Source organism: Syngnathus leptorhynchus, chromosome 7 (genome assembly GCF_054491065.1).
Source record: "Syngnathus leptorhynchus isolate UIUO chromosome 7, UIUO_Slep, whole genome shotgun sequence".
Classification (NCBI taxonomy): domain Eukaryota; kingdom Metazoa; phylum Chordata; class Actinopteri; order Syngnathiformes; family Syngnathidae; genus Syngnathus; species Syngnathus leptorhynchus.
The window spans coordinates 2,629,214-2,643,317 of NC_141201.1; the positions used below are offsets into that span (position 1 = coordinate 2,629,214).

Below are 14,104 nucleotides of genomic sequence, written 5' to 3' on the forward strand. Positions count from 1 at the left end.
TCAAGATGTGGACATTTCCACAGAGGTCCAGGGTGACTTTTTGATTTAGCTCTTGGAGTCACTTAAACACCAGCATGACTTACCGGTTTAATTTAACACTCGATAGGTGGGCAACCACTCCAGGCAGAAGTCAATTTTTCCTCTTGAAAGCAGCTGCCTGGATTCCCGCCATGCCACCCACCGAAGGTGCGTCCACGATGTCTCGCTTTCGCTTTCTCGTGGTGCTTTAATTGGCCTCTGGCTCTCAGCAGGCCGCCATTATTGGGTAATGGGAAAAAAATCGCTCTGAGATTAGCGACAACAAGCTCGCGGCTAATTACGACTTTCCTATGGACGCACGCGTGAAAATAAAGTTGGTGCGGTGTGTGCGGCATTTTAGCACGATTTTAGCGGGGGGTCGATTTCTGCAGTGACCTCCTGCGCAGAAGTCAAATGCTCCAGTTTGTCGTCTTTTGTCCGTTTCCTCAGGGGACGTCTCACACACTGGAGATTAACCTGGAGCGTGACTTTTCTTCAAGTAACAACAAAGACGAGCGACTGCGGCGACGACCAGCACCATCCTTATCTCGCCGGCGGCAAGCAGACTGCCGTTGATGTTGTCCAACAAATCCCGTCGGCCGTCCCCCCGTCATTAGGTTCCCAGCGGGGACGTTAAACGGGAGGCGGGCCGGGCGGGATTGAGCATCTGTGCTCACAACTAGATTTAGACCACCAGGTAGACCACCTGTGGTCCCACAAGTCACCTATTTGGGACTTTGACGATTCAAGTTTTTAAGTCTGGATGAGACATAGTGTCCTTTTACTGATGTTCAGTGTTTGCACCGAATTAGGGCTGAAAAGTTCATCTTTGATTTCAAAATTTTGCAGACTCTCTCATTCATGTTGGATGGAACCAAAGTTGAACTTTGACGGGTGGATGAGGGCCCGCCCGCCCGCCCGCCTGCCCCGTCCGTCCAGGGTTCGCCAAAGGCTAGCAGCTGGTCGCCAGCCTATCAAATGGGTAATCCGCCATCCCGCCTCTGGCGAATACGGCAACCCGGGGGCTAATTGGAAAACGAGCGGCCCGGCGTGTCTCCGTGGCAACAAGCCGGACATCAAAGTCCTGAGTGACACCCTCCCGGTGCGCGTATGAGCACCCGTAGTCGCCGCTGAATTTGATTGGCACATATGGTGAACACAAGGTTATTGTGCCATCCCATAATAATATGTATGAAACACCTGATGGTCACTCTGTGGTCTTCTCCACGTGACAAAGCCGGCAAAAGGCACTTTCACATCATCAATGTTAAGGAAACATGATTCTTCATTTCTTTTTATTTGTACCTTGTGTTTTTTTTGCTTCATGTCCTTGCGTAATTGTTGACACAAATTTTAGTTTTGATGCAGACCAGTGTTTTTATGAGGTAAGTTTGTTCTTTTGTGAATTGGACTTATAATTCACACAATTTTATTTATGTCTTCAAGTCTTTTCACAAATGTGCTGACATCGCATCTTCTCATCCTCAGGTGGTTTTCCTACCTGCATGGTCTAATGACGTCACAACAGTCCGTGAATGTGATTGGGTGAGCTGTGATTAGTTCTGTGTGTGGGTGCGTATTTTAAGTAGGGTGTGTGTATGTGTGTGTGACGTATTATCAGCAGAGGTCAGAGGGTCTTCATCTTCAGAAGCAGCAGCAGCATGTGTTCTCTTCATCTTTTATTCTGCAATTATTTCCACATTTGATTTTTTTTTTTACTTTCTGTGACTTGGGACGTTTGGCGACGCGCGTGCACGTGGGGAACATCCGCCGTTGCGCGTGGCTGCGGTGAGTTCACGTAAGTCGGTGACTTTCACTCTTCATACTGAGTCTGTATGCAATGTATTTATGGAGCCGACAAAAAAAGAATCCTATCAGTAAATTGCAAGGATACAGTTATGTAATAATTAATTGGAAATAATCATTTAAAAAATACGAGGTTATTTTTTTATATAATTTGGTTTACCTTAAAATCAAAATATATCAATTGTATTTTATTATTTTTATATATTTAATTTTTTAAATAAAACAATGTTTGTTGAATGTTTTTTTTAAGCATGTATTTTATTTTGTCATTTCAGCATATTTTTTATTCCCCCTTTAGAGGGATCTTTAGGACGTCATCTATTTCTGTTTCTATGGAAACCCTGACCAACACGTGGTCCCTGATCGATCAGTGCAACGTCACCAATGTTGGAGACAAGCATTCCTCGTGTGCGTGGGGTTAGTCAAACTATTTATAGTTTTAAAAGTCATTTTTAGATTATCAGTGATGCAACCATGTTTATTTGGGCATAAATTGTTAAAAGTTAATGTGCGTGCACGTGTCAGAGGAGTGCGTGTTTAACAGGTCTCCCCCTGCTGGTGGACAGTGGTCAGAGCAGCTCTCGCCTCACCTGCAAAGGAACAAACAGGTACAATGCTACTTTTCCATATCTTTGATAGCAAATCAGATTAAAATGTGCTTGTTTGAATACAAAACTGAAAAGGTTGCTCATTGTGCTCTGTGTGGTCACGGTCAGCTTGAGGACAGGCTTTTGCAGCGAGAAAAAGAACTGAGTCGCCTCCAGGAGGAAAACAACAAACTGCGACAATTCCTCAACTCTTCATTCGTCAGGAATCTGGAAGACAAAGCCGAAGTGAGGCAATCGTTGCACTTTTTTAATAACAGATTGATCATCAGTCAGTTTAAGGGCAGATAAACAAGCAAACTAGCCAAAATGTAGACAACCATACATTCACACTTTCAAAAGTCTGCACACCCCTGACATGGGTGTGAGAACAAAAACACCAAATTGAGTCACATGACACTAGGGAGGCGAATATGGATATTTTTATATAAGGCTGTGCTTACTTTTATTGTTTCCTATAGACATTTGGATTTTGCCCTGAGTCTTCATTCACGCTAAGCAGACTCAAATAAATGTTGTTATGCAGAACAAGACCTGGAATCTAAACAGGAAGCGGCCATACAACAATAGGTCTTTCCAAAACTCCGCTCGGCGCCACCTTCAGGTCAGCAAACGCATCTGCCGGGACCTCAGCACCGAGTTCAATTCCACTGAGTCCAGTTGCGCGGAATCCAGTTCCTCCTCTTCCGAGCTGGACCTTTGGGTTCTGAGGACTCTTGGTCTGAAGGACCCGGACACCATCGACACATCCTCTATGCCTACTGTGTACCAGGAGAACTTTTCACCGGAACAGTCAGACTGCAGCTATGGGAGCACAGAAAGTCCGCAAAGTCATCCCGCCTTCATGGCATCCACTCCAGACCACAGCAGTCCACCACCAGGACAACCAATCTCCAAGGTGACTCACTTTGGCCAGACTCCTTTTAACAGTCCGGTCCTGAAGTGTTCTTGGTCACCCCAGAGTCCGTCGCAAGTTGGTCGGGGTGAAGGTGGACATCCGAACTTGGCTTTTGCCATGTCCTTGAGCCCTGCCAGTAGCGTAAAGACCCTTAGCTATCCTCAAGGACAGGCTTTTGTCAGGAGGGACCCGCAAGGATGCTACAACTTCACTTGGTTACCCACACACACCTCCAGAAACATGGACAGGACTTGAGGACAAAGACACGTTGAAGTACATTAAAATCTCAATTGTATCACCACTGACCAGGTCTTCATTAAATGCTTTTTGTCTCTTTAAGGCTACCGTAGCTAGGCGTCTCAATTACTAATATGTTCATGTTGCAAACAATGACAACTCATTTATTGCATTTGGATTTAAATGGAAGAATTACTCGGCGTCAAAGCACATTAGCCGTCCTTTAGCTCCCTTACAAGCTCGGGCAGCGAGCCGCCTCCTGGTGTTTCACAACAGTTGGTGGTCAGCGGCTCCCCGGAGACCCCCGCCTCCCCGGCCCTCCTTCCACATGTAACAGTGGAGGGGGGGGTTCATCTCCCTGGGGTGGTCCCCGAAAGACCGAGCCGTCCCCGGAGATGCGTGGAGGAGGCTTTGCGGAAACGGGGTGTCCGAGCAATCTATGGCTAATAACACGGTGAGGCCAGGGGTGGGCCGCAGATGTCAGCCAGATTGGTCGCATCTGAGCGGATCGCGGGAATGTGAAGGAGGGTGTGGTGGGGATCACACAGAGATCACGCAGCGACCCTCTCCGCTGACGGGTCATTAAGGAGGATGGACATGAAACTCAATCTGTCCTCGGGATGAGCCTTCTCCAGCGAGTTGACAGCTTGAACACTCAACGGGTCTTACACTTTGACGCCCACCGGCCATCTTACAAAATAACCCTACGTTAATTCTCCAGGAGCTGCATTAACCTCAAATCAAGTGTCTTAAATCAGCCGTCTGCCACTAACCATTCCCACAATGCATTTTTTTTTTTTGCTAACGTCTTTCCTGTACACAACAGCGACCAGCACGCAAGTTCAACACTATTATAAGGAAAAAAGCTGTTCGCATCAACTGGCTAAAGTTGCAAACTGGGTAGATAAGCAACTTAAAACGAGTTAATTTACAGGCTGGTTAGCCGCTAGTTAAAAGCACATTTGAAGCTTTACCAAAACATTTTATTTCCACCATAGAACTGAGTAAAATAGAAACGAAAGACAAACACACATTTGGGAAGAATATAATGAAACGCACTAAAATGGGTGAGGCTGAGTTGAGTGGTTTGGATCAGATATCAACAGGCGCGTGTTCAAAGCACGCAACTCAATGGCGGAAATCTTTGTCACAAGTACAGTGCAATTAATAACCAGTTGAGCAGAAGTCTTAAATTTCCTCGGAGTGCAAATTACTTTCATGGCAGAAAATTGAGCAGAAATGCAAACCACCAGGTCTCCCCGCGCTGCCTTGAATGTAACTAAACAATTGGGAAGTGCTCTCTTGTGTTTGTTAATGCAGTCGTACAGTTGTGCAGTTGAGCTAACCGCCCTTTGTGGCTTTTGTGCACCTCTGAAACCAAAGTTATCAGGTCGGGAGGAAGCAAGAGAGGTATTTTTTTTTTTTTTTTTTTTGGGATGCGGTTTCTGTTGGCTTCATTCATACCACACAATACAATACTAAATCTCTTCAGCTTGCCTGTGGGAATAAAGTTTCAATCTCATGACCAGGAAATTTTTCATTTCTAGTTTTCCCTGAAGAATGCTTATTTGAAGATATTTTTCTTATACCAAAACTCAAAAATATCAGAACTCAGTCATACGCGGAATTTTATATAAAACATTATGAAGTAAACAAAACAAAAACAACACGTCTGCAATTTTATACATTTGCGGATACCAAGTTATCAATGAGGCACCATCAAGCATCTGAGGCTCCCTCTAGCGGTCATTTATGGCGACTGTCAAATGTCGAAATGTTGTGACGTAAAAAAAGAGCACGGCAGCAGCATCGCTTTACGGCACAAAAGCTACTAATCGAAACACGCTGCTGGGTGACAACAGCGTTTGGCTGCTAACCTGCAAAAATGACGTCGTGACGCGGTGTTTATACGTGATCTAAACAAAACATGTCATTTTGGAGCACCAAAAGGTCCTAAAAACTTGGGGCGACAGATACACGTGAGTACGTCGAACAATCAAGCGTTCACACGTGCATTCGGTGTGTTAGTCTGTACAACATAATTCGCAAAATTGTCATTTACTGTCGACATTTTTTAAAATAGTCATTAAGTTTTTGTTGAACCTCCCCAAAAAGCTTTATTTCTCCAGGCTTCGTGTGCAACAACCCTGACCCCTGCTGGCCAAAACCTTGATTGTCATGGCAACGGTCACCCCTATGGGAATAATCTCGGAAATTGAAACACCCTCGTTTATCTTTTGTGGCGTTTATTTGTGTAATATGTTTAGGCTTCACATTCATAAAATAATTTGTGGAGATTAATTACATCTGACAAACTAATGTTATACCTTGGATCACCAACCGAAACCAAACTCGTACTCATAGGAACCAGAATCGGAACCGGAATTGTTCAAATTCATATTTGTCCCAAGTCAGCGCAAAAGAGAAGAACATTTCTAATCTCCTAACTAATATTACATGCGATTGTATGTTCCTAATATCGTAAATAACATCTGAGTGTTTTGTCGACACAGCGGCAATGTCTTCCGAAGGGGCGGAGTCTCCCATCCGGCCCGTTCACGTCAGTCGGTGTGACTCTGCTTCCCTGGTGTGGCGTACAGAAGACGTGGCTGCAGCCCGTTCCGTCGGTGTGGTGGGGGCGTTGTTGGGTTCGCTGCCGCGCACCCCCCGGCAGAATGTACGTCTGGGACGCCCGTTGTTGTTACTGCCCGAGGAGGAGCGATATCTGGGTCAGTGCGGCGCCCTCGCCGCCGAGACCGCCGTCTCTCAATCGGTGGGTGGTTTTCTTTCGGATGAGTGCAAATTGGAGTCAATTTCGTTTTTGTGACGAATGCGCCGTCTTCAGGATGCGGGCGAGCGAGCTCACCAGGTGGCGCTCTATGAGGAATCTTTGCAGAAAAGCTACCAAGAGCAGCGAGTCCTCGCTCTCCAAGACAGAAAGGCGGCGGTGCTACGTGCGCTCAACTCGTCACGACCAGGTGATGAAAAAAAAAAATCCCAAATTTTTACGACCCGGAGACCGGCTGGCAAATCAGAACGATGACACACCTTCATGGCACGCAGTTGTTTATAACCCTTCGTTATTTGCACTCAGGGTCGGAGGTCGACGGCGAGGAGGACACGCGGAACCGCCTGGAAGCTCTGGAGCGTCGATTTAGTTTCCCACGCAGTGCGATGGCGGTTCAGTTGAACACAGCCAGAGTTTCGCCGGGGCCAGCGTGTCGTGCTGTCCGCACGCCCGCCGCCGATGCCAGGTACCGGGTGTTTGCGGACCTGAGGGGCCGGGGCTTCTACTTGACCTCGGCCGGGAAGTTTGGCGGAGATTTCCTCGTCTATCCTGGTATGCTGAATATCGAAATAAGAAAAGAAGTCAGGAAAGAAAAGAAGCCTGCCTTGTTTTGTGTTTGCAGGTGACCCCCTGCGCTTCCACGCACACTTCATCTGCGTGTGCCTGGACGTGGATGAACGTGTGCCACTGCTGGACATCCTGGCTGCTGCTCGCCTTGGTTCCAATGTCAAGAAGACGCTGGTCTTGTGCTCGCCCGACCCCCGTGGTGGCGGCGTGACGTACTCATCGCTCCAATGGAGTGGAATGGTCTGATTGGATGGTGGGAGAGATATGGCTATCTCCTGGAGAACGCTACTCAGATGGGAAGTCTTGGGTATGGGGAGGGGGGGGGTTCTTTTGAACTGTGGACCAGAAGCTACACACGAGCTGAAAAATAAAGTTGTTCAAAAACAAGTCTCACTGAAAAATGCTTTGTAGTTCATTCACTCTTTTGTTCACAAGAAATTGTTGAATGTTGTGCTCGATTTCCATTGAGTCATATTGTACCTTTTGAACTGAGCAGTCAAATAATACATCGAGTGATTTTGATATTGGAAGAACTTTATTTTCCTGTTGACGTAAAGACATTTAGAAGTCCGAGGTGGACTTGAACGTCACTCAAAAAAACGTCCCACGGACTTCCGCTAGAGGGCGTCCGGGACCTCACCCAAATGACATCATCATTACGTAGCAAGAAGTAACGGGACAACAATAAAACCGCGCTACTGCTAACTTTGAGCACTCATGCAACTTATGTGGTGGATCAGTAACACGAGCTCCACGACAACCGCAACGACGAAAGAGGTAAGTTACGACGATGGACCCAAGTTAGCAGCATGTTAGCAAAGTTATTTGTAGGACTGCTTGGTTGAGGTACAAAAGTGCGGTCCGCTTTTCTTAGCATGGTAGCTACCACGTGCTAACTTGATGATATTTAACGTGATTATCCTCGACGAATGTTGGATCTCAAATGAGCCATCATCACATGCTGCTTCTTGCCTATACCAAGAGTAATATTGCACTGTGGAAATACTCAATGATTTCAAAACTCGCAAGTAAAATAAATACTGGTTGTCTTCTCCTCATTGTTTTAGTGTTTGAATTAATGTCTGTTCCAACTTAGACGTGACAGTGTAAAAATGTCTGCAAGGACCACAGCAAAGTACGTGGAGGAAAAGGACCGCAGTCTTCAAAGACTGAAAGCTCCTTGGCTGCAGCCTCATGTGGTGTTGCGCAGAGCAGGTCAGTTTAAGATTATGACTCTCCTCTTCCAGTGTTTCTTTTGAGTAGAATTCTATCCAAATCATTGGCAGATTGAAAAAGTCCTTGTATAGTAAAGGAACATAAGAGTTTGATCTTAAAGTAGTTCATTAGACATCCTGTGTATGAGAGTATGAAACTGTAAAGTGCTGAGTGTGTGACGGTGGGAACAAAACAAGATATGTGGTCCAAGGACGGAATGTTCCAGAACAAAAGATAACCCAGGAGCAGCAAGGAGGACAAGATAAACCAGGGCCAGCTGGTGGATAACAACTGGTGACCCTGTAAGGAAAACTACAACCAGGAGGAGCGAGCAAGTGATTCTGCAGGAGAAGAAAGACCAATGAGAGCAAGCTAAAGTCAACTGCAATATACACATAGCCAATAGAATAATGACAGAATGCCTTTTTTGATGTGCCATTTGCATATTGTGTAGTATAACTCATGGCTGGGCAACTCGGAAGTAGAGTACGTCTGCTGGTGGCAACAGAGGCGTACAGAGGTGTATTGAGAAGGACCCGAGACCCAGGTGCTCTATTAGATCTGTGTGTTAGGAATAAATCCACTCGTGTGTGAAATTGCCGGATTCCTGAGACCTTTCTATTGCAGAACGAGCGCGCATATTGTTGGATGAGTTGCAGTTGGGTTAGGTCACAAATTGGAGTCAGATTAGTAACTTGAGTTTATGTTAAATTAGAAATAAATCCCAACAATTTCTTTCTCTTCAACTGTAACTTTTGTTGTTTGTCTTGTTTTGCAGACATCAGTGAAGTGATTTGTCCGAAGCAAGAAGAGCCAGAGCGCACTCGTATTAAAGAGGAAGATGTGGCCAAAGAGGTCCACCACTTCAGTGCACAAATGGAGCAGAAGTTTCTTTGCTCTGTAAAAGAGGAAGAAGAGCCGGAGCGGCCTTGTAATAAAGAGGAGGGAGAGGACTTCTGCCACATTAAAAAGGAGGAGGAAATCTGGACGATGCCATTGACTGGTGTTCCTGTGAAGTGTTTCGATGAGGGTCAACATGAGGTAAGCAAAGGGCCGGAGCCTCCAAGCTGCAGTTCAAGTCCACAAATGACCAGAGAAGGGGATGAAGACAACTCTGAAGGATCACAAGCAGCTCCACCATCAGATAGTGACGACGTGTTGTCACGTGTTTCTGCTGCTGCTGATACTGATGAGTCTCAAAACAAAGACAGGCAATGTTCTCACTGTGGTCAATGTTGTGCTAATAACAGTGTTTTGAAACAACACATGATAATGCACACAAGAAAGAAAATCTTTTCCTGCTCAGTTTGTGGCCAAATATTCTCTCTGAGGCAACATTTAAAAAGTCATGCAAGAACCCACACTGGCGAGAAACCTTTTTCATGCTCAGTTTGTGGCAAAAAATTCTCTCAGAAGGGACATTTAAAAGTGCACACAAGAAGCCACACTGGCGAGAAACCTTTTTCATGTTCAGTTTGTGGCCAAACATTTGGTTACAAGCAAAACTTAAAAAAGCACACAATAGTTCACACTGGTGAGAAACCTTTTTCATGCTCAGTTTGTGGCGAAAGATTTTCACTGAAGGAACACTTAAAAAGTCACACAAGAATCCACACTGGTGAGAAACCTTATTTATGCTCAGTTTGTGGCCAATCATTTGGTCACAAGTACAACTTAACAAAGCACACAATACTCCACACTGATGAGAAACCTTTTGCATGCTCGGTTTGTGGCCAAAGATTCTCTCAGAGGGGAAGTTTAAAAAGTCACATAAGAACCCACACTGGCGAGAAACCTTTTGCATGTTCTGTTTGTGGCCAAAAATTCAGTCAAAAGCGATGCTTAAAAATGCACATAAGAATCCACACTGGTGAGAAGCCTTTTTCTTGCTCAGTTTGTGGCCAAAAATTCTCTCGCAAGGGAACTTTAAAAAGTCATACAACAATCCACACTAGCGAGAAACCTTTTTCATGCTCAGTTTGTGGCCAAAGATTCTCTCGGAGGGGACATTTAAAAAGTCACACAAGAAGCCACACTGGCGAGAAACCTTATTTATGCTCAGTTTGTGGCAAACAATTCTCTGAAAACGGAGTTTTAAAAAGACATACAATAATCCACACTGGTGAGAAACCTTTTTCCTGCTCAGTTTGTGGCCAAAAATTCTCCTGGATTGGAGGTTTAAAAAGGCACACAAGAGTCCACACCGGCGAAAAACCTTTTTCCTGCTCAGTTTGTGGCCAAAGATTCTCTCAGAGGGCACATTTTAAAAGTCACACAGGAACCCACACCTAACCCTGTTGCCTGCTCAATCAGTTGCCAAAGAGTCTCTATTGGGGACATGAAGTTCTCACCTTCTATTTGAGCAGACTTTATGAGATTTTGCATCAATAATAATTCTATTGTAGTATAACTTTTGATTGAGATGCTGAACTCCTTTCCTGTACTACAGTGAGAAGTTCATATTTTAGTTTTAACCATGAATTTGAAAAGAAAGTTAACTGGCCTCGGGATGCTAATAATTTAGTATTTTCTATTATACTTGTTTATTTTAGTTGTAGTTGTGTTTTTGAACTCTAATTAGTTTCAATTCCTATTCTAAGCAAGTTGCTTAGTGTTTTTGAGTGTCTGTTTAGGATTATGTTTTGTTCAGCTTTTCATGTGGATCAATAAAATGAAAAAATAATAGTGTTGATCTGCCCCATTTTTCTTCAACAACTTTTTTATTGTTTTTTTTACTTTGCCTTCACACTTTAAAAAACTTACATTTAAAGATACAAATATGTACGCTTTTGCTGTAAAGTTTTGGTGCGTTTATTTATGATGTTAGATGTGAAAACGAGTGGGCGGTATCTTTGCAAAGTACAGCCAATTACGTGAGTGAAGTTCGCCTCCGACTTTGCTGGTCAACAACATTAAAACGTCCCTCGTTCCTCCGCTAGAGGGCGTCCGGGACCTGACTTAAATGACATCATCATGACGTAACAGGAAGTAACGCCACTACAACAAAGCCGCGTAAGGTAACTGGGCACTCAAAGAGATGCGTATTGCCTTCCATGTGGCTGCATCAAATAAACAGACGACTTATATGGTGGATCAATAACATTAGCTCCACGACAACCGCAACGACGAAAGAGGTAAGTTACGACGATGGACCCGAGTTATCATGTTAGCAGCATGTTAGCAACGTTATTTGTAGCACTGCTTGGTTGCGGTACAAAAGTGCGGCCCGCTTTTGTTAGCGTGGTAGCTACCACGGTGCTAACTTGATGATAATTAGCGTGATTATCCTCGACGAATGTTTGATCTCAAATGAGCCATCATCACATGCTGCTTTTGCCTGTACCAAGAGTAATACTGCGCTGTGGGAACACTCAAAGTCGAGGATTAGCAGTGATGGTTGCAGGCAGGCTCCCAAATGATTTTAAAACTCGCGAGTAAAATAAATACCGGTTGTCTTCTCCTTTTTGTTTCAATGTTTGAATTAATGTCTGTTCCTATTTAGACCTGTCAGTGATTGCAGAGTTAAAATGTCGGCAAGGAACACAGCAAAGTACGTGGAGGAAAAGGACCGTAGCCGTCAACGACTGGAAGCTCTTTGGCTGCAGCCTTATGTTGTGTTGCGCAGAGCAGGTCAGTTTAAGATTATGACTCCTCTTTCCAGTGTTTATATTTAGTAGAATTCTATCCAAATCATTGGCAGATTGTAAAAGTCCTTGTATAGCTTTGAGCAGTTTCTCTTCAACTGTAACTTTTGTTGTATGTCTTGTTTTGCAGACATCAGTGAAGCTATTCGTCCTAAGCAGGAGGAGCCAGAGCCCACTCGCATTAAAGAAGAAGATGTGGCCAAAGAAGTCCACCACTTCAGTGAACAAATGGAGCAGAAGTTTCTTTGCTCTGTAAAAGAGGAAGAAGAGCCGGAGCGGCCTTGTCATAACGAGGAGGGAGAAGACTCATGCGACATAAAGGAGGAGGAAACCTGGACGATGCCATTGACTGGTGTTCCTGTGAAGAGTTTAGATGAGGAGCAACATGAAGTGAGTAAAGGGGTGGATTCTCCAAGCTGCAGCTCAAGTCAACAAATGATCAGAGAAGGGGATGGAGACCACTCTGGAGGATCACAAGCAGCTCCACCATCAGATAGTGACGACGTGTTTTCACATGTTCCTGCTGCTGCTGCTGCTGCTGCTGATCATGATGATGATGAGTCTCAAAACAAAGACAGGCAATGTTCTCACTGTGGTCAATGTTGTGCTAATAACAGTGTTTTGAAACAACACATGACAATGCACACAAGAAAGAACAACTTTTCATGCTCAGTTTGTGGCCAAATATTCTCTCTGAGGCAACATTTAAAAAGTCATGCAAGAACCCACACTGGCGAGAAACGTTTTTCATGCTCAGTTTGTGGCAAAAATTTCTCTCACAATGGAGGCTTAAAAAGACATACAATAATCCACACTGGTGAGAAACCTTTTTCATGCTCAGTTTGTGGCCGGAAATTCTCTCGGAGGGCAAATTTAAAAGTGCACACAAGAACCCACACTGGCGAGAAACCTTTTTCATGCTCAGTTTGTGGCCAAGTATTTTCAACGAAGGAACAATTAAAAAGTCACACAAGAATCCACACTGGTGAGAAACCTTTTTCATGTTCAGTTTGTGGCCAAACATTTGGTCACAGGCACGGCTTAAAAAAGCACACACGAGTCCACACTGGTGAGAAACTTTTTTCATGTTCAGTTTGTGGCCAAACATTTGGTGACAAGAAAAACTTTAAAAATCACACAAGAAGCCACATTGGCGAGAAACCTTTTGCATGTTCTGTTTGTGGCCAAAGATTCTCTCAGAGGGGATATTTAAAAAGTCACACAAGAACCCACACTGGCGAGAAAACTTTTTCATGCCCAGTTTGTGGCAAAAGATTCACTCAGAATGGACGTTTAAAAAGTCACACAAGAACCCACACTGATGAGAAACCTTTTTCCTGCTCATTTTGTGGCCAAAAATTCTCTTACAAGGGACATTTAAAAGTACACACAAGAAGCCACACTGGCGAGAAACCTTTTTTATGCTCAGTTTGTGGCCAAAGATTTTCGGTGAAGAGAGACTTAAAAATTCATACAAGAATCCACACTGGCGAGAAACCCTTTTCATGCCCAGTTTGTGGCAAAAGATTCACTCAGAGTGGACATTTAAAAAGTCACACAAGAACCCACACTGGTGAGAAACCTTTTTCCTGCTCATTTTGTGGCCAAAAATTCTCTCACAAGGGACCCTTAAAAAGACATACAACAATCCACACTGGCGAGAAACCTTTTTCATGCTCAGTTTGTGGCAACAAATTCCGTTCTCCTGGAAACTTAAAAAGGCACACAATAATCCACACTAGTGAGAAACCTGCTCAGTTTGAGGCCAAACATTTGGTCACAAAGTAAACTTAAAAAAAGTCCACACAGATTAGAAACCTTTTTCATGCCCAATTTGTGGCAAAAGATTCTCTCAGAGTGGAAATTTAAAAAGTCACACAAGAACCCACACTGGTGAGAGACCTTTTGCATGTTCTGTTTGTGGCCAAAGATTCTTTCAGAGGGTACATTTAAAAAGTCACACAAGAATTACCACTGGCGAGAAACCTTTTTCATGCTCAGTTTGTGGCCAAACATTTGGTTACAAGCAAAGCTTAAAAAAGCACAAAAGAGTCCACACTGGTGAGACACTCAGTTTGTGAACAAAGATTCTTTCTTAGTCTTGTTTTTGAACTGTAATTAGTTTTAATTTCTATTCCAGGCAAGTTGCTTAGTTTTTTGAGTGTCTGTTTAGGATTTTGTTTTGTTCAGCTTTTCATGTGGCTCAGTAAAATAAAAAAATAAATAGTGTTGATATGCCCCCTTTTTCTCCAACAATTGGTTTTTTTCACTTTGCCTTCACACTTTAAAATGTACTTGAGATGCATGAAGACATTTCATTAAAGAC

The 14,104-nt window shown here is 44.1% G+C and overlaps 3 protein-coding genes and 1 pseudogene across 6 annotated transcripts; all 4 read left to right on the top strand.

Annotated features, from left to right (window-relative positions):
- The first annotated feature begins 1,649 nt into the window (after nucleotides 1-1,649).
- gmnc (geminin coiled-coil domain containing) lies at nucleotides 1,650-3,628 on the top strand. The gene is made up of 5 exons (XM_085917383.1): nucleotides 1,650-1,816; nucleotides 2,100-2,241; nucleotides 2,350-2,432; nucleotides 2,541-2,657; nucleotides 2,956-3,628. The coding sequence occupies exons 2-5, from the start codon at nucleotides 2,157-2,159 to the stop codon at nucleotides 3,580-3,582; spliced, it is 912 nt and encodes a 303-aa protein (XP_085773509.1). The 5' UTR covers nucleotides 1,650-1,816; nucleotides 2,100-2,156; the 3' UTR covers nucleotides 3,583-3,628.
- Nucleotides 3,629-5,365: 1,737 nt separating this feature from the next.
- On the top strand, nucleotides 5,366-7,305 carry tsen34 (TSEN34 tRNA splicing endonuclease subunit). 3 transcript variants are annotated; one of them, XM_085917374.1, is made up of 5 exons: nucleotides 5,366-5,547; nucleotides 6,078-6,337; nucleotides 6,410-6,542; nucleotides 6,659-6,904; nucleotides 6,975-7,305. In XM_085917374.1, exons 2-5 carry the CDS (start codon nucleotides 6,083-6,085, stop codon nucleotides 7,163-7,165), a joined length of 825 nt encoding a protein of 274 aa, XP_085773500.1. In that variant the 5' UTR covers nucleotides 5,366-5,547; nucleotides 6,078-6,082; the 3' UTR covers nucleotides 7,166-7,305. The 3 variants fall into 3 exon arrangements, with proteins under 3 accessions (XP_085773500.1, XP_085773501.1, XP_085773499.1); XM_085917375.1 differs by having other exon boundaries at nucleotides 5,366-5,543; nucleotides 6,952-7,305; XM_085917373.1 differs by having other exon boundaries at nucleotides 5,366-5,543; nucleotides 6,975-7,302.
- A 225-nt stretch (nucleotides 7,306-7,530) lies between these two features.
- LOC147054129 (uncharacterized) lies at nucleotides 7,531-10,817 on the top strand. Its single transcript, XM_085917351.1, has 3 exons — nucleotides 7,531-7,696; nucleotides 8,016-8,134; nucleotides 8,913-10,817. Exons 2-3 carry the CDS (start codon nucleotides 8,032-8,034, stop codon nucleotides 10,424-10,426), a joined length of 1,617 nt encoding a protein of 538 aa, XP_085773477.1. The 5' UTR covers nucleotides 7,531-7,696; nucleotides 8,016-8,031; the 3' UTR covers nucleotides 10,427-10,817.
- A 273-nt stretch (nucleotides 10,818-11,090) lies between these two features.
- On the top strand, nucleotides 11,091-13,511 carry LOC147054130 (uncharacterized; annotated as a pseudogene). The gene is made up of 3 exons (XR_015066791.1): nucleotides 11,091-11,268; nucleotides 11,637-11,764; nucleotides 11,909-13,511. The product of XR_015066791.1 is annotated as an uncharacterized LOC147054130 (transcript).
- Nucleotides 13,512-14,104: the final 593 nt, after the last annotated feature.